Raw genomic sequence first — 19,301 nt, 5'->3', positions numbered from 1 at the left:
CATAGATACGTTGGGAACGTCTCCATGGTCTGATGACCATAAAGCCCCCAATGGCATTATTAATTACAAAAAATAAATAAATAAATAACTGTTTTTTCTAAAATAGTTATTTATTACATATGTGAAAAGACAGAAATGTCCCTAATACGCATTAGCTATTACAAAACTATATATATTCATGAATATATTTTAACAGCTGATCATGCCTTCTAGTAATGTTATATTCCCTGGTACTGTACCTCACTGGGATAGGTTGGAAATTTTAGTATGTTTTCCCATCTTTGTGCTGCATTCAGGTGTACACATAGGGGAGCATTAATGATGTGCCCAGTTTCCTGTTTCTACACCTGCTCTTCATGTTAGCTGATAAGCAACTGTGTGCTTTATAATTTTATGGAATATTTCGTTTGAATGTAATTTTGTGGTAGTCCTTTCTTTTCATTCTTTGTTGTTCATTGGATAGTAAAACTCTAGCAGAGCTATCTAGATAAGCATAGATGGATGAACTTATGGATAATTAATGGTTTTTTTGTAGATTATGCATAGATCCTTGTAATATCTTGAAACAGTTTGGCATATCTTATGCATTGAAATTCCTATAGAAATTTGTTATATGGACGTGGGCAGAGGCATTTGAAAAATTACCTTTCAACAATTCTCAATACTAGATGACATTTCAAAAGTCAATCTAAGATTTTTTAAATGTGTTTTTATCCTTTCTATGTTCATAATTTTTCTAAGAAATTTTAAATTTGTTTTATCCTTTCTATGCTCATAAAATTTTGTTATTCACACATGCCTACACGAACTGTGGTTTTAGGAATTTTAAAAGTTTGACACTTCGTCATTCTTCTAGTATATCAACCATATTCCTTTTTTTTCAAGAAAGGTACTTAATGACTTTCAAATCATTATCATCACATTTTATTAATAGTAAGTAGAACTGCAATGTACATTTTCTTTCTCAGTTGGGTAAAAGTTTAATAGATGATTTTACTTTTTTTACCAATTTCTTCAAATTCAGGCACTCATTTACTCTAATTTTATTAGCATGCTTCCAATTTAAACAAATTTTATATGCTTTAATTGTTTATTTTTTACCTCAATGAAAATTCTAATATCAATTAAATGTTAAAGTGTATATATATATATTCATGTATATATATTGTTATGTACAATATTGTCATAGGTAATGCCCTCCAAGGGCATTTTCATCTTTTCCTTTTGTTATAAAAGATGCTGTCAACTAGGGGCAGTTTTATATATTTTATATATTTTTGTCTTTTTGTATCAGTGAAGGGGCTCTATGGTCTTTTGGACATTAGAGTCATTGGGAGCCGGAACGGTCATAAATATGACCGTTGGGAGCTCCTAACTACTATATTGTGAGCCCCCTTCTCTCTTGTTTAGCCTATTTTAAGGGACTTCTGGTCCCTATTCTTTCATGCTTTTTTTAAGCATTGCTTTTCAATTCAATTTATATTTTTTATGTTCTTGTGTTTCTCTTTTGACTCTTTGAAGTTTTTTTATGCACTTTGTGCTTGTGTAGTGTCTTAGTGCCTTTGTATTGTTTCTTGGTGGACTTGTAATTGTGCTTGTACACTTTGTATTTGTATTTCTTCATACTTCATTACATGGTATCACAACAGACCATGGAGCATATTGCTTGAAGTGATCAAGGATCGTGTGCTTGTGAAGCTTTTGGCGAAAGCTATTCTAGTCATCTTCTTCTTTTCTCCATGTATTTTTCCCTATCTTTTGTACTTCACCTTCAACATGGAGCATAAAGCCAAGATAGACCTCTCTTTCAAGCTCAATGAAAGCAATTACATGATGTGGGCCGCGACAATGGAGAATCACCTCAAAGGCAAGAAACTTTGAGGCTATGTGATGAACACCATTCCTGAACTCTAATTGAAACTCACCAAACTTGAAGGCGATCAAGAGAAAGCTCTTAAAGGAGAAGCTCGAACAAAAGTACCAATCTAAAATTGAAGATTGGGAAAGCAATCATGCAAAGATTCTTGCATGGTTTATAAATATTGTAGAAACCAAAATGTGTGCCCTCGTACCAAATTTAGAAAGGCTAATGAGACATGGTCATTCATGAAGCAAATGCATACCCAAAAAGATTTTGTAAGACAATACTTCTTTTAAGAAAATGTTAGAACAACCAAGCAAGGGAACATGAGTGTCTTAGATTACTATAGTGCCTTATCCCCTCTATGGGGTGAGCTTGCACTTCTTGAGCCTAAGCGGGCAGCTATAGAAGATCTGAAGTTTAGGTGTGAATAAATGGAAAAATAACATTTTTTCCAACTATTGCATTGATTGCGCCCGAAATACGAACAAGTGAGATTGTCTCTCCTCCATAGAAGTACTCCATTACCTTTAGAAGATGCTCTTGCTGAAATTTACCAAGAGGAGACACTTCTTGGTTTGCAATCTACTAAAGTAGGTGGACGATCTATGGCCATATCTAGTCCTGAAAACAATGTCAGAACCTACAAGCCTCCTCATTTTTTGAAATAATACAATAATGGAGGCTCAAGGAAAATTATGAGTCGAGACATATTAAACCGGCTTGCCCCAAACTCAAAAACAAGGTAGCTTCCGTTGAAGAATCCACATCAAAGAAAAGAGAAGAGGCAAGCAAAGCTGAAAGTTATCTTAAGGATTCCATTAGTTAACTTACTATGGCACTCCAACAATTTCTCAAGACTCAACTTCAGGTGCCACCATAACTTCATCCTCTCCTCTAGGTTTGTCCTATTGGATTCTTGATTTGGGAGTTTCTTTTCATATGATACCGCAAAAGAATGTTCTATCAGATATATGCACTAATTCAAAATTATTTTGTGTTTCTACCATTGATACTTGATAGAACATCTTTGAAAATTAAAAGTATTGGAGCTTTAGACTCTAAAAATTCTCAATTTTTTTGTTCAAAAAGTTAGGGTGGTTCCAAAATTAATTTTAAACCTTTTTTCAGTTTCTCAAATATTCGATAATGGATGTGAAATCTCCTTCTCATCTAAGGGTTGCTCTGTGCAAGATCTTCGGTCCATGAAGTAGATTGGGCAAGGCCGTAGGAGGGGGGTTGTCTACTTTATGGACTCTTTAAATCTTTCTTTAATTTTTTTGTAGTTATGTCCAAAAAAAAAGATGTTAAAACTTGACATAAAAGACTTGGACATCCAAGCTATCAAAGATGTATCTCATCATTTTTTATTTTTTTTTGTAATGAGAACGGTTTTATTTGCAAAGATTGTATTCTTTGAGAAATGAAATCTATTCCATTTCTAAATAAAACCTTTATTTTCAAAAGACCTTTTGAGTTAGTTTATTCGTATGTATGGGAACCTTCTCTGGTCATATTAAAAGGGTGCTACTCATATTATGTTACATTTATTGATGATTTTACTAGATATGCGTGGGTCTACTTCCTCAATTTCAAATAAGATGTTTCTTTCTTTAAAGAATTTCATATGATTGTCAAAAAAAAATTTCAAAGCAATATTTCTATACGTAGATCCGTCTCGGGTGGAGAATATTTGTTTAGTGAATTTCAAAATTATTTAAAACAAAATAGAATTTGTCATAAAAAATTTTGCTCTAAAACTTCTTAAAAAAATGGGCTTGCTGAATCAATAAAATAGAATTTATCATAAAAAATCTTGCCCTAAAACTCCTTAAAAAATGGGCTTGCTGAAAGAAAACATAGGCATATTATAGAAACCGTTAGGACCCTACTTATTTCTAAAAATATTTATAGAGTTTTTGGGTTGAGACCTTTCTAACATCAACCTATTTGATAAATAGAATGCCCTCATCATCTTTACAAAACATTTCTCTATATGAAAAATTATTTAAAAGGATACCCAGTTTTAATCTTTTGCGATTTTTTGTTGTTGTAAATGTTTTGTTCTTTTCACAAAAAGAGATAAGTTATCTTCAAAAACCATTGAATGTGTTTTCATTGGTTATGGAGAAACTCAAAAAGGTTATAGATGCTTTGATTTTAAAAATTACGAACTTTATGTTTCTAAGGATGTGGCCTTCTCAGAAAATGAAAATGGTTTTGATAAGGATAATAGAAAAGAGGAAGTAGATTATACTTTTTTATTTGATCTGTTGCCAAGAGAAGTTAATTCTTGTGATAATTCTTCGATGATAATGAAGAAGACTTAGTTGGTGATGATCTTGAACATTCTAATGATGAGAATGATAGATCATAATTAAGTAATGATGATATAGTTAAAAAACCTATACAAGTGTATACCCGACATGAACAAAAAAATCCTCTAAGTGCTTTTAAAAATACTCACATAACTCTTCTATAAAAGAAACCTCACTTAGAAGATCTAGTCGTGTCTCTATTCCTATAAGTAGGTTTGATAGCTCTACACTCCTATTATGAACCATCACACTATAATGATGCCAAAAACCTTCTACATTGGGTTGAAGCTATGAATGTAGAATTGGATGCCCTTAAGAAAGCTAAAATTTGGGAATACATTACTCTTAAGGAAGAAAGCTATAGGTTGTAGAGCTATTTAAGGTCCAAAGCAAAAGTGATGAAACCCTAGAATGATATAAGACTAGGTTAGTGGCCAAAGGGCATTCCCAGGAATACAAAATTGACTATGAAGAAACCTTTGCACCTTTAGTTAGGATGATTAGTGTTAGGATACTCATAATAGTTGCATCTATAAAAAAAATGATCTATATATCAACTAGATGTTAATAATGCGTTTTTCAATAGAGAGTTAAATGAGAAAGTTTACATGAAATTTGCATAAGGATTTGATGTTAAAAAAGGTAAAACTCTTAGACTTTAAAAGACCTTGTATGGTCTTAAACAGACTCATATAGCCTTGTATGATAGATTTAATGATGTTATGACTCATCTGGGTTTTCATTCTTGTTATATTGACACTACTCTTTTTGTCAAAAGTACACGTTCTAATGTTATACTTTTGCGATACGTAGATGACATAAAAGTAACCGGAAGTGACAAACAGGGAATTAGTGATATTAAAAATGTTAAAAAAAAATTGATATGCCTGATTTGGTTTTTTAAAGATATTTCCTAGGTATTGAAGTTGCTTACTCTCCTGGAGGGTATAATCTTTCTTAAATGAAGTTTGCTGTCGATATTTGTGCTAATCCTGATATTTTAGATGATAAGAAAGTGGAGACTTCTGAAGTAATAATGCAAAATTAAGGCTTGAAGATGAATTCTTCTCGAAGACCCCACACCTTATAGGCAACTAATCGGGTCACTCACTTACCAGACATATCTCATGCTGTTCACTCCGTTAGTCAATTTCAACATGCTCCAACCAACGTGCACATGAGTATTGTGTTAAAGATGGTCAGATATATAAAGAATTCCATAACTAAAGGGCTTTTCTTATCTTCATCTTCATCCTTAAATTTACTTGCTTATATTGATGCAGATTGAAGAAGAAATCCTAATGATAGAATTTCAACTATTGGTTTTTGTGTTTTTTTAAGAGATTCTTTAATTTTGTGGAGATGCAAGAAACAAAAAAATATCTTTATCCTTAGCTGAAGCTAAATATCGTGCGATGACTACGACAACAATGGAGCTTGTGTCTCTAAGATATCTTTTCAGAGACATGGGAGTAATCATCTCAAAACCTTTGGAGATATGTTGCGATAATAAGAGTGCAATCTACATTGCGAGCAATCACATCTTCTATGAGCGAATCAAACACATTGAGATAGATTGTCATTATGTACATGATGAATATCTGAGAGGAATTATTGAGTTGCTGTATGTTACATCAAAGTACCAACTTGCAGATTTCTTCATTAAAGCTCTTCACGCGCCTTAGTTTATTTTCTCCTTAACAAACTTTCAATGACTTCATCGTAAGTTTGAGGGGGGTGTTAAAGTATATGTGTGTATATATATATATATTGTTATGTACAATATTGTAATAGGTAATGCTTTTCAGGGCCATTTTTGTCTTTTTTTTATTGTAATAGGTGCTGTCAACTAAGGACAATTTTGTATTTTTTATTTTATTTATTTTTTTTGTCTTTTTATAATAGTGAATGTGCTCTATGTTCTTTTGGACCATAAAGTCGTTGGGAGGCCCAATAGTCATAAATATGACCGTTGGGAGCTTCCAATAACTATATTGGGAGCTCCCTTCTCTCTTGCGTAGCCTATTTAAAGGGACTTCTAGTCCCTATTCTTTCATGCTTTTCTTAAGCATTGCTTCTCAATAAAATTAATATTTTTTATGTTCTTGTGTTTCTCTTTTGACTCTTTTAAGTCTTTGTATGCACTTTGTGCTTGTGTAGTGCCTTAATACCTTTGTATTGTCCCTTGGTGGACTTGTAATTGTGCTTGTGCACTTTGTATTTGTATTTCTGCATACTTCGTTACATTAAATTCATCAGGAATAAACTTTTCTACTTTTGTGTTATTTTTTCAAATATTGAGATTTTCTTGAGATTTATTAGAAAACCGGTGACAAAAATTTTCCTTGTGGAGCGACCAACTTTTTCTTTATGTTTGTATACACTTGTGTCTGTCAAGCTTGTTATAGACTTTAGCCTCTCCCCGGTGCCTTGATTGTTAGATTGGCTATAAAACTAGTAGGATGCCATTGGATTTCCAGGCAATCTGATGACAGAATGGTGATAGTCTGAAGGATTGGTTTTATTTGGTTGAACCAGATCTCAAAAGTCTTGGGGTTTGTGCCAACCCCACCAGTTTCCTGCATACCGTCAGTGGAGTCCATTAGTGTATATAGGCTGCCATGATATAGCAACAAATTCTTTTATTCATGTTTCATGTTTGTTTACTGCAGTCAGCTAGTTCATAGTTGGTTGTCTATGTTAATCATTCAAACTTAACAGGTGCAAGTTTTTATCCATTTGTCATAAGATTGCTGTATGTTGCTAGAAACCTGATTTTCATGTGGATGTGTGGTGACAAGATATTGATGCTGTAGTTAGCTTTGTGAGATAACATTGGTGGTATCTTATGCACCACAGGCTAGAAGGTTGCTGCTTGACCCTGCCATTCATGAGGAGTTCACACGTCTAAAGGTGCTTGAATGTCATGACTATGTTCTGTATGTTATAATATTGGTTATACGTTATAGGCCAATATACATGGAAATTATTTTCAACTTTAAACTAGATGGTTTTGCCTGCTTATTTTAATTTCAGTTCTCAGATAAAAATTTGTCTCGTATGCTATTTCTCCCTTTCCATGTAGCAGTTTTTGCAGAAACGAGAGTAGGGTAGAACTCAATTTCTTGTTGTTATGGTTGTTTCCTTCCTGCGTGCTTATTCTTTTTCCAATGATACTTATGAAAGCACAGAGATTATCAAGTTATTCAGTGAGGCTATTGTGATAAAAATCTGACAATCTTTTCTTGGGATTTTCACAATCCATACGTGCTTTTAACAATGGAAGACTTTGGTTGAAGAGAAAGAGAAGAAAGTAAAAGAGTTGCAGGACAATGTTGCTGCAGTGAATTTCACCCCTCAAAGCAAGATGGGGAAGATGTTAATGGCTAAATGTAAGACATTGCAAGAGGAAAATGAAGAGATTGGAATGATGGCCTCGGAAGGAAAGGTACATGGAATCCTTATTGCTATTTGTTCGATATATATTAACAGATCAGTAATATTCCTATTTATCCGTGGTGTGTTTTCAATACTGGATCCTATTACTGGAAATAAACTAATATAAATTTGGTTTATGCTGATGCGTGTATGCATGCACAGAGTGGTGTGATCATGGTGGGCAGGGATTATATGTAGAACTTAGGATTCATAATATTGCCTTGCTGCCATGTCTGCAAAGCTTGGGGCTGTTTTGTGCAGTAACAAGGGAAAGGAGATTCTGGAGAAAAAAGGTCACACTTTCCCACTGACATCAAATTTGTGTTGCGACTAGTTTCTAACATAATAGGTCAGCTAAGCATCTTCCATATTAAAAAATGAGAAAACAAATTTACGTTTATATTTGTATTTTGTGTCTGGAGTTAAATAATACCGTATCATCTCTCTCACACTCACAAACTTACATATGTATATACGTAAGCGTGTTCTTGTGTGTGTGTGGAGTTAAACGACACCGTACCATCTCTCTCATGCTCACACGCTCACACAAACTTACATATGTATGCATGTTCTTGTGTGTCTGTCCCATGGTTGCCAGTTGAGGAAGCGGGAGCGGGAAGCGAGGCACTTTCAAAATTTTAGGAAGCGGGGAAGCGTGGGACCACTTAGGAGCGATTCGGGAAGTGTCTCGGAAGCGACCTAGGAAGCGTCTCGGAAGTGACATAGGAAGCGTCTCGGAAGCGAGGGGGAAGCGAAAAAAAGCAAAAATAAAAAATAAAAAATACAAAAAAATTGAAAAAAAAAAACAGGGAAAGTGAGGGGGAAGCGAGGGGGAAGCGTGGGGGAAGCGTGGGGGAAGCGTGGGGGAAGCGAGGGGGAAGCGAGCTTCCCATTAAAGGGAAGCGCGTCCCCCATTAAAGGAAAATGCGTCCCCCGTTAAAGGGAAGCACGCTTCCCAAAAAAGGGGGATGCGCTTCCCAAAAAAGGGGGACGCTTCCCCCCACGCTTCGGAAGCGCGACGTTCCGCGCTTCCGAAGCGCGCTTCGGGGAAGCGCGCTTCCCCTTTTAGCTAGGCGCTTCCGGTAACCCTGGTCTGTCCTAATCTAACTTATAATTTTGCTGCATGGGAGCTTTCTAAAAATCTTGTGGATCTGAAAAACTATGGCAACATCAGTATGTCGTGATCCTGAAATCATTGAAGACGTCTGCTTGCTTATTGGGTCTGGTCAACCTCTCCATTCTCCTGTAAGACTAACTGCGGTCAAGAAAGAAATCCGTCTAACTAAATTTCATTTCTGTACAATATGCTTTCTGGGGAGGTGCCACATGTTACCTGGTTCAAATGCTTTCTAAACTTTGCAGTTTTGCAGTAGTAAATATGGTTTGTGTTTGAGTAAAATTTCTCATTATTGACTTGCGAATTAGTTGAGCTATGAACCCTAAAATTTTCAGAATAATGTTTCTTTTTTGATGAGGGCAATATGGTAGTTGCCTAATTCACATTCTGTCATATCCAAGCGTTTCCTGCTAGTAAGGTGCTTTATTATGATGAACTAGTATTTTTATTGATTTAATTGTATCTCTCAGATTAATGGACACAGGCTTTATATTTTTCTTGATATTCTGTCATCTAGATGGTGAAATACAATTATTATGTTTGACGTAGAGTTACTGGAAGCTTCTTAGATAGGTGAGAAGCACTCTTCCTGCAAACTTGCTTCGGAAGCACGATATTCCTTGCTTATGAAACTTGATGGGAATCTCGATTCTAATCTTCTTACATTCTTTCTTCATGCTTCCTACATACTTCCTTTATGTTCTCTCACACATCTTTCATGTTTTCTATGTGCTTCCTCATGCTTTATACTCACTTCCCACATTCTTTCTCCAAATTGGTGTACATTTTTAAGATTTGACAAAAAATTAATGTTTATACAAAAAATCATGCAATTTAAGAATAGTCATTTTATTTTAGTTTTCATTCACTTCCCATTCGATTCCCAATTTGTTTCCCATTTGATTCTCATATTACTTCCTTTTGTTATTCCCTTTCTCTTTCAAATAGATTGTTTGCTTATGGCTTCGTATAAATTTTAAAATGCCTTGCTCATCGCTTCTGCTTTCTGTATCATTTCCCAATTTTGCTTCCTTGTCTGGCAACCTTTGTTTGACATGCTTTTAATGTTTATATTCAAATGCCATGTTTCTGTTTAATGATAGAAGTATTTTCTGCACACTAATCCTATTCTTCTCTTTAATCTAGATACATGAGTTGGCTATGAAACTAGCTCTACAGAAGTCTCAGAATGCAGAACTAAGGCGGCAGTACCAAGGTTAGTATCACATAATGCAGGATTTCTATTTTGTGGTATTCTTTAAGCCCTTTGATGCAGATGTTCTTGCTTCTAAGTAGGTACATATTACGTCCAGATAGTCAACTGCTTTGCAAGAAGTTGGCATCTCTATGTCGTGTGGGGTTTGTACTGAGAGCAGGGGTGGGCAAAAGCTTGACCTCATTTAAGATTTTGGGCTTGGCTTCAGTTCCTTCATTTAATAATTAAGCCATGCTTGTGCTTAATAAGCAGGCTCCTTTAATTAAAGAAGCTGGGCTTCACTCCGAGCTTAAGCTTCTTAAGATCTGTGATAAACTTATTTAAGATAAAAATATCTTTATATCTAGTAGATGTTAGTCATTTGTGACAATAGTGGTGCAATGGTAAGGATATTTTCCCTCAAGTTAGAGTTGGTGTGTTCAAATCCTGCTTCTTGCCTCTTTTATAAAGTAAAAATAAAGATTTTCTATTAAGCTGTTTGATTCCAGCTTGGCCTAACTGAACTCAAGCTTGACTAAGCTTGGTGAGCTTGAGCTCGAGCCTGGCATGTGTTACGGAGCTGATCTTTAACAGATGATATTCAGGCTTGGCTGGTGGCACTTGCAGCCTAACTGAGGGTATCATTTCAATGTACAAGATTAGCAGGTGTGGCTGTTTAGATCAAGTTGCTTTGATTGCCGGTCATTGTTATTCTGAACGCTGCGAAGAGGAGTTTGGCCAGTATTCAGTCATTGATACTGGTCACCCTGGGATACTGTATCAGCCTCTGTTTGTGTCCCATGAATATATTCTATTGGTTGACATGTTTTTGGTTTTAAACTTCAGAATTTTTGCAAAGCTTATTGAAAATTACCATAAGATCATGGTCTTTTATTATGTTTGTGTTTTTGCCTTTTCTTTTCCAATTTCCTTTATTTTGTCTTTATTATTTAATTTAATTTTTAATAATTCTGTGAGATTCCTGTAAAAAATGAAAAACTTTTAACTTTTAAGACTTCCAGGATATTCTCTTGCCAAAAATATTCCGAGAATGATATTTGTAACACTGGATTAAATCGATGCTGTTGTGGCATAACTTTATGCAGAAGTGACAGATTCATGGGCCGATTGTTATTTGCTTGGTATAGGTGATATGAAATGATGAAGGTTTCCTGCAGATCACATCAACCTGTCATACTTGTTTTCCAGCAAAAGTTTTGATGGTTATTGCTGGTTGATTGCATATGCATGAACTTGTTCATCATCTGGGTTGTGTTTATGGAGCCTTGGTGCTACCGAGCTAATGCAGTTGCATTTTTGGAATCCTGAGAGGTTTATGCAGCATTTATATAGGATTTCGCACAGGATTCAACATCTGCTCAATATCCATCCAACTATGAGGGTCAAGAATTATATACAAATAGGGATGCACAAGGATAATGAGGTTCTGTTGCTTTGCCATATAATCTTCTGCCTCCAAACGCAGAAAACTTTAAATCCTTTGAACACTCCTTTTCTTGATTTATCTGTTTTCTTTTCTAGAATATGGTGGTAAAAGAATTTCAGAAACTGCTCTATTGAATATTTTTGAAGTTTATGTGGCTTATCTTCCTCTGTAAACAGAAATTAGACTTCTTATTAGGTATCATGCTTTAGCTAGACTATATGGTTTAGTCTAATTTTATGGTTCTAGTTATTTAGTTGTTATAATTACATTACTATTTTGTTTATTCACCCCTAAGAAAATTATTTTTGTTTGTTTTTGCTTTATAGGACTTTATGACTATATGGACGAACTCAATGAAAGTGTCGAAAAATCAAATGAAATGGTAAATTTTTATATCCTTGTGTACTTGTTCTTAATTTGTTGTTTTGGAGGTTAGTGACAAATATTGTCAATTTTTGAATTTATTTTGATAATTTTAGTAAACATGAAATTCTTGATAAAATTGTGATGAATTCAAGTTGTTGACTGTTCTTGGTGTAATGATCGTATCATGATTTTATTGCAAAGCTTATGGCTTCTGTTTTTATTTATTTATTTTTACAGTTTTTTATTATGTTTCAAGTCATTGAGATTTTCAAATATTTTCCCCCAAAAAGCAAAATTTTGAAATCATTGTGTGTCCCAGACTGAGCCTTTGGAATGGGGCATATGCAGTGTGGAGCTCTATTGAGTGGAAAATGCATCGTGTAGGAACGCGCCGTATGCGTTGGCTTGATCGGTGACATGCAGTGGTAGCATGACATGCGATAGACAACGGTATCGTCGTTGGTGCAACGGTGTGTGGCGGCACAGATGTGGATGTTAAGTAGTGCTAGCAGATCAGAGGATGTTCCCTTTGGGGATTTGGTTAAGGACCTCTTGACTTGGATAAGTTTTCCATATGTAGCGTTTGGACGCACGGGGGTGCGTGTGGGTTAGGGATAATTTCTTCAGGGATCACCTTAGGTGGTTCCAACTGACTACGGTGACTCCGGGCTAGGCGAGTGAATGCCTAGGGGCCAACGAAAGAGTCTGGATGATGCTCTTCGCTATGACATGCAATCATCAACTTGTCTTTAGACTGGGGGTCACAAGTCCTTGTCCCTTCAGTGGTGAGGTAATGCAGGGGCGTGCCCATGGAGTCGCAATACGCTCCATGACACGCGAGGCTAAGGCATCCGTGCGCGTGCTAGCCGATATGAGACAACTATGCATGTAAGTGGCATGGACCGAGTAGAATACACATTTGAAGATGTGTTTGATCAGCTTTCGCTAGGCAGTTGTGCACGAGGTGGTGTGCAGGGCCAATAAAATGATTCAACACATGGAAAAGTATTGGTACGCAGCCTTTGGCTGTTAGGCTGGTCAGATTGAGCAGTCTGGCACGTTGCGGGTTTGCGAAAAATTCTATGTTTGTGACAAATTGGCATTAGAGCAGAAAGATTCACAGAGACCGTGTTGTTCGTCGAGTGCGACACTGAATAGGGCAGTGATGGTTTGTGTTGTTTACGCGAATTTGTGCAGCTGGTGTGGTTGACTGAGCGCAGAAGCAAGTTGTTGGCAGGGTGATATGGGTCATTTTGCCGATGGTAAGCAAAAGTGTAAGGTTGCTGTTCAGTTGGCTAAGGGAACGTAGATAACCCAAAGATTCTTACTAGTTGTGCGTCAGGCTCGCAGGTGGAGCGTGGCGTTTGCCTTGTGCATGCAGATAATACACGTTGGATTGGACTAGATTGATTTGCACCTTTGAGATGAGAGACTCAATTGAACTTCTATGTTCTCTCCCGAGATTGTGGCTTAGCGGAGTACCCATCTTGAGTAGAATGCTCATTGTTTTGGTCTCTTGAGTGTGTGTGTGGAAAAAGTGGATTGTGTGTTGCGAAAAAAGTCGTTTGTGGATTGTATGTGCGGAAAAAGTCGTTCGAGGCTCGTCGGTTTGGTTCCTGTAGGAACGTGTTTGCTGGCTTCGGATGAGAGTTGCAGTTTGCTGGTTTCGGATGTGAGTTGCAACGTTGGGTCGTGACTTGCCCCTTGTGTGGACGAGTGACCAGGAAGACGCTTTGAAGAATCGCTTTGGGGTGATATGAAGTAGGCGTCCCTCACCTGAGGACTAGTTTGGACTATTGAAAAACCACAAGTTGCTGCTTTAAGGGAGTTGATATCTCTGCGAAACACGTTAGTGGTCGCTCTTCTCTGTGAGCACCACGAAGGGCTTGAAATTGCCCTTGGTGGGGTCGAAAGGCGTTCCAACCATGAGCGTGAAGACGATAAGTTTGCAGTGCAAGCGAAGATGACCTGCTTGTGTATGAGACTACACTGAGGTCCTACGAGCGAAGAATGTTCAATGTTGATGGAGCAAAAGATCAAGTGATTTAAGGCGCATTGAGGAATGAGATTTGACGTGCTAAAGGTTGTGGCGATGGCGAATAAAAACTAGAACAAGTTGAGTAGGGTGAAGAAAAGAAGACCAAAGATAAGTGCAAAGGGAAACTGACATGTTAGTAAAGGTTGTGTTCTTACCTGCATCGATATTGTCAAGGACGATAATAGTTTGGGTGGGGGAGAATGTCCCAGACTGAGCCTTCAGAATAGGGCATGTGCAATACGAAGCTCTATTGAGTGAAAAATGCATAAAGTGTAGGAACATGCTGTATGCGTTGGCTTGATCGGTGATGTGCGGTGGTAGCATGTCATGCGATAGGCAACAATTTCGTCGTTGATGCGGCGGCACAGACGTGGAGCGTTTGGTTAAGCAGTGCCAGCGGATTCGAGGATGTTGCCTTTGAGAATTTAATCAAGGACCTCTAAACTTTGATAAGTTTTTCACGCGTAGTGTAATGAAATGGAGGTCGTCCACGATCACCCTTGAAACTCTCAAAAGAAGTGTCTAAAAGACACTTTAAGCAAAGCCCTTAAAAAGGGTAAAATAGAAACAACACACATAAATAAATAAATTTTATTTATGTAAAAAGATGCTTGAAAAGCATTACAAGAAGTGTCTAAGCAAGAGGGGCTGCACCCCTATTTATACAAGGGAAAGAGGGAGAGCTCATAAGGAGCTCTCCCTTTCTAGTCGTTCGACTAGTCCAACGACTAGATTATTTGGTCAAGTTCCAACCAGAACTTGACCAAATTACATTATCTAGTTCTATGTGAACTAGATAATGTTTATTACATAAAAAATAAAAAATAAAACTAAAATAAAATATATAAAATATAATAATAATATATTATATTATTATTATATTATATATTATGTTACATATTTTAACATTCCCCCTCAAACTTACAGTACAATGTGCGAAAGTTTGTCTAAGAGAAAGTGAAATCTGGGAGCTGCAAGAGGTTTGGCGAAGAAATCTGCTAATTGGTATTCTGATGTAACATATGACAGATCAATGGTGCCATTCTGGAACTCCTCTCGGACATAGTGACAATCCATCTCTATCTGTTTGGTGCGTTCATGAAAGGTCCGGTTGCTTACGATGTAGATTGCACTCTTATTGTCACAGCACATGCGTGCGACCTGTATTGATTCACCTCCCATGTCAGCTAACAGTCTTCGGAGCCAAACAACCTCCATTGTGGTAGTTGCCATGACTCTATATTCGGCTTCAGTGGAGGAAAGAGAATCCTTCTGCTGCTTCTTGCACCTCCACGATATGAGAGATTCACCTAAAAACACACAAAAACCAGTGGTTGAGTGCCTATTATTAGGATCACTTCCCCAATCAGCATCTGTATAAACAATTAAATCTAAAGATGATGATGCAAACAAGAAGAGTCCTCGTGAAAGAGAACTCTTTAAATATCTAATAATGCGTAAGACTGCTCCCATGTGAACAGAGGTGAGAGCATGTTGAAATTGACTAGCCTTGTAGACGACATGCGCAATGTCTGGCCGAGTGATAAAAAGGTAGGAAATAGCTCTAACAAGTTGTCTAAATGGAGTAGGATCTTCAAGTCGTTCTCCATCATCAATTTTCATCTTAACATTAACTACTTCTGGAGTATCTACTTTCTTTTCATATGAGATGCCAGACCTGCAAACAATGTCAGAAACGAATTTAGATTGAGATATCAAATACCCTCTAGGGGAATAAGCAACTTCTATTCCTAGGAAATATCGTAATAGTCCTAGGTCAGACATCTCAAAATGAGTTTTAAGAAGAGTTTTGATATTAGCAACTTCCTGTTTGTCATCTCCGGTGATGATCATATCATCCACATAAAGAAGAAAAATGATGATACCTGCATCAGATTGCTTAATAAACAAGACAGTGTCAGTCAAACAAGAACGAAAACCAATATCAGTCATAACATGACTAAACCTGTCATACCAGGCTTTTGGTGCCTGTTTAAGACCATAAAGCGCTTTCTCAAGACGAAGAATTTTACCCTTAAGAAGACTAATACCAGGAGAAGCTTCCATATACACCTCTTCAACAAGACTCCCATTTAAAAAGACATTTTTAACGTCAATTTGAAATATAGACCATTTCTTAATAGAGGCTAAGGCAATTAAAGTTCGAACTGTCATCATTCGGGCCACACGAGCAAAGGTTTCTTCGTAATCAATGCCATACTCTTGAGCCTAGCCTTTGGCTACAAGTCGTGCCTTATATCTTTCAAGGGTCCCATCACTTTTGGTTTTGACTTTATAGACTCATCGACAACCTATAGGTTTCTTTCCAAGAGGTAGATTTTGGATGAACTAAGTATTGGCTTTTTCTAAAGCATCTAGCTCTAATTTCATAGCTTCAATCCATTCTGCATGATTTTTGGCTTCAAGATATGAGGAAGGTTCAACATAGGATTGAATTAAAGCAAGCGCTGCCCTATATGAGGGTGAAAAGGATTCATAAGACACAAACTTCCCAGGGGTCTAAAGATTCTAGAAGTTCTACGAGGAGGAGCTTCAGAGAATCTTTCTAACGCACATGGAGGGCGTTGCTCTCCAATTCTTCGCCTTGAATACTGAAGACTAACATCCCTACTAGTTTGATCTTCAATATCATGTTCATAGCTAGTAGGACTTTGATCATTGTCAATATTACATTCAAAATCCTCTTCATTGGATTTGGAAGTTAAGTCAATTAAAAAGGAATATTCAGTAATATCCTTGGATTTTTCACTTTCAAAAAAAATTTTCTTTTTCAAGGAAGGTCACATTCCTTGACACATATAACTTATTATTTTGAACATAGTAACATCTATACCCTTTTTGGTTTTCGGCATATCCTAAAAAGGCACATGGAATAACACGAGGAGAGAATTTATCGTTTTTGTCTGTAAATACAAAACATTTGCAACCAAATACTCTTAGTCTGGGGCTAAGGTATAAAGTTTTTCAATCAGAGATATGTTTTCTAAAGAAGAAGATGGCATTCGATTTATGAGATAAGTAGTAGTTAAAGCTGTTTTAGCCCAAAACCCTTTTGGCACTTGGCTTGCTATTAGCAATGTCCGAGTGATCTCCATAATGTGACGATGTTTGCGTTCTGCAAGACCATTCTGTTGCGGGGTATTTGGGCGAGATCGTTGATGAATAATGCCATATGAATTAAGATGATTTTTAAACTCCCCAGACATAAATTCTCCCCCTGAATCAGTGCGAAAAATGGAAACATTACTTTGAAATTTGTTTGTGACCATTTTATGAAATATTTGAAAGTGAGTAAAAACTTCAAATTTATGTTTAAAAAAATAAATCCAAGTATGTCTAGTAAAATCATCTACAAAAATGACATAATATGCGAAACCACCTTTACAAAATTACTGGTGCGGGTCCCCAAACATCCAAATGTATTAACTTAAGAGGTTTTAAAGAGACAAAAGTTCTACTTGAGAAAGGTAATCTTTTCATTTTTCCAAGAATGCAGTCTTTACAAGCAAAATTTTCAGATTTACAAAACTTTCCCAAACTTGGAGAATATTGGATTTTAGACATATGCGGATGGTCAAGTCTTCTGTGCCATAAGTCTGTTTTCAATTTCTAAACATTTAAGCAAAAAACATTCTTGGGCAGTTCCAAAAAGTCCATGTAATATAGTCCTCCTTCTCTATGACCTTCTCCAATTAGCTTCCCTGACTGGCGATCCTGTATCCAGCAACCATCAGAAGAGAAGGATATATTACATCCATAATCAGAAATTAGAGAAACAGATAAGAGATTCAAATTGGGTTTTGGGATATATCTAACTTCTGGAACACAAAAGGTTTTGGTTTTTTCAAAACACTCAACTCCCTTTATTTCAAGAGATGTTCCATCTGCTGTAAAGACTTTTGAAATACTTGAGTTATATTTAAAACATTCGGATAAGAATTTATAACGTGGGATCATATGAAATGAGGCACCAGAATCTAAAAGCCAAGGAAAGTTACCTGGACCGGAAACAGATGCAACTGCTGCTCCAGTTGAGGCTTCAGCGGAAGAAGAGGCCTTTTGAAGAAGAGGCTGAAGAATCTCCATAAGTTGAGCCATAGAAACATGTGCATCTTGGTCTTTTGATTCTTCAACTGCTGCAACCTTCTTTTCGTCGCTTTTCTTTAATTTTGGACATTGAGGCCTATAGTGCCCCGGTTCATGACAGTGATAACAAATCACTTTTCTTTTATCAAATTCGCCATTTTGCCTCCCAAAATGAGGTGGCCTGTAGGTGCGAGTATGATTCCCAGGCCCAGACACAACTAGGACAGAATCATCATCAGCTTTAGAGGAGCCTTTCCGGAGACGATTTTCCTCCATTGTTAGTTCTTCAATAGTTTTAACAATGGAAGAAATTTTTCCCTGGTGAAGAAGGGCCGATTTGGTGGTTTCAAATTCCGGCCTTAATCTAGTTATAAACTGATAAAAGTGTTCAGCATCTAGTTGCTTTTAGCGAAGCTCGATGTCTTCGGCACAATGCCACTTTGGTTCTAAGAGAGAAAGTTTCTCCCAAAGTTTCGACAACCCATTGTAGTATTCACGAATCGTTTTATCTCCTTGGGTCATTATTCGAACCTTTTCTTGGAGGTTGCACACATGTGCAATATCTTTAAGGGAATACATATTTTTAAGGTATTCCAATGCCTTATCGGCATGATCAAACTTGGCAAGACTTGAGCACTTTTTAATGTCAACGCTATTGATAAGCCATAACATTATTTTTGCATGAGCCATTCTCCAATCTTTCCATTTTTTCTCATAAGAGGCTAGGGCCTTCATTTTCTCTTCTAATAGAGGAACCTCTTTATCTCCCTCTTTTTTGGTAAGAGATAGTTTAGGTTCTGAATCGGAACCATCCACAATCCCCCATAGACCCTTTCCCCATATATAATGCTTCATGATTGAAGCCCATGTTACATAATTCGTATCACTTAATTTCATGGGAATTATGGTGACTTTATCATTGTCATCCATCGATTACAAGGGAAGAGAAAGAATAGGGATAGAAAAGAAGAACAATAAAAGAATGAAAAAAGAAAGAGATACAAGATGTAGAAGCTCTTCCAATGAAGTGATAAAACACTTCTCTTCAAGTGGTGAAATGCTTTTGCAAAGGGCAAAAAACCGAGTAAGCTTTTCTCCAAGATCTAGTATTCCTGTAGCTCTGATACCATGTAATGAAATGGAGGTCGTCCACGATCGCCCTTGAAACTCTCAAAAGAAGTGTCTAAAAGACACTTTAAGCAAAGCCCTTAAAAAGGGTAAAATAGGAACAACACACATAAATAAATAAATTATATTTATGTAAAAAGATGCTTGAAAAGCATTACAAGAAGTGTCTAAGCAAGAGGGGCTGCATCCCTATTTATACAAGGGAAAGAGGGAGAGCTCATAAGGAGCTCTCCCTTTCTAGCTGTTGGACTAGTCCAACGGCTAGAAATCTAGCCGTTGGACTAGT

General features: G+C 36.7%; 1 protein-coding gene across 4 annotated transcripts in view; it reads left to right on the top strand.

The window, feature by feature from the left end:
* Positions 1 to 19,301, top strand: part of LOC149821735 (FKBP12-interacting protein of 37 kDa-like) — a 44,674-nt gene that overhangs the window by 16,764 nt on the left and 8,609 nt on the right. For 3 of the 4 annotated variants that reach the window (XM_089980052.1, XM_089980054.1, XM_089980055.1), the window contains 4 exons: positions 7,039 to 7,092; positions 7,466 to 7,627; positions 9,881 to 9,950; positions 11,703 to 11,758. In XM_089980052.1, the coding sequence (XP_089836178.1) occupies positions 7,039 to 7,092; positions 7,466 to 7,627; positions 9,881 to 9,950; positions 11,703 to 11,758 (342 nt within the window). The remainder of the gene's footprint in view (positions 1 to 7,038; positions 7,093 to 7,465; positions 7,628 to 9,880; positions 9,951 to 11,702; positions 11,759 to 19,301) is intronic. The other variant, XM_089980053.1, reaches the window with a different exon arrangement.

The sequence above is a fragment of the Nuphar pumila genome, chromosome 11, assembly GCF_984573655.1.
Source record: "Nuphar pumila chromosome 11, dmNupPumi1.hap1.1, whole genome shotgun sequence".
NCBI classification, from domain to species: domain Eukaryota; kingdom Viridiplantae; phylum Streptophyta; class Magnoliopsida; order Nymphaeales; family Nymphaeaceae; genus Nuphar; species Nuphar pumila.
Note: the sequence above shows the minus strand (reverse complement) of the source record. Positions and strands in the feature narration are given on the sequence as shown.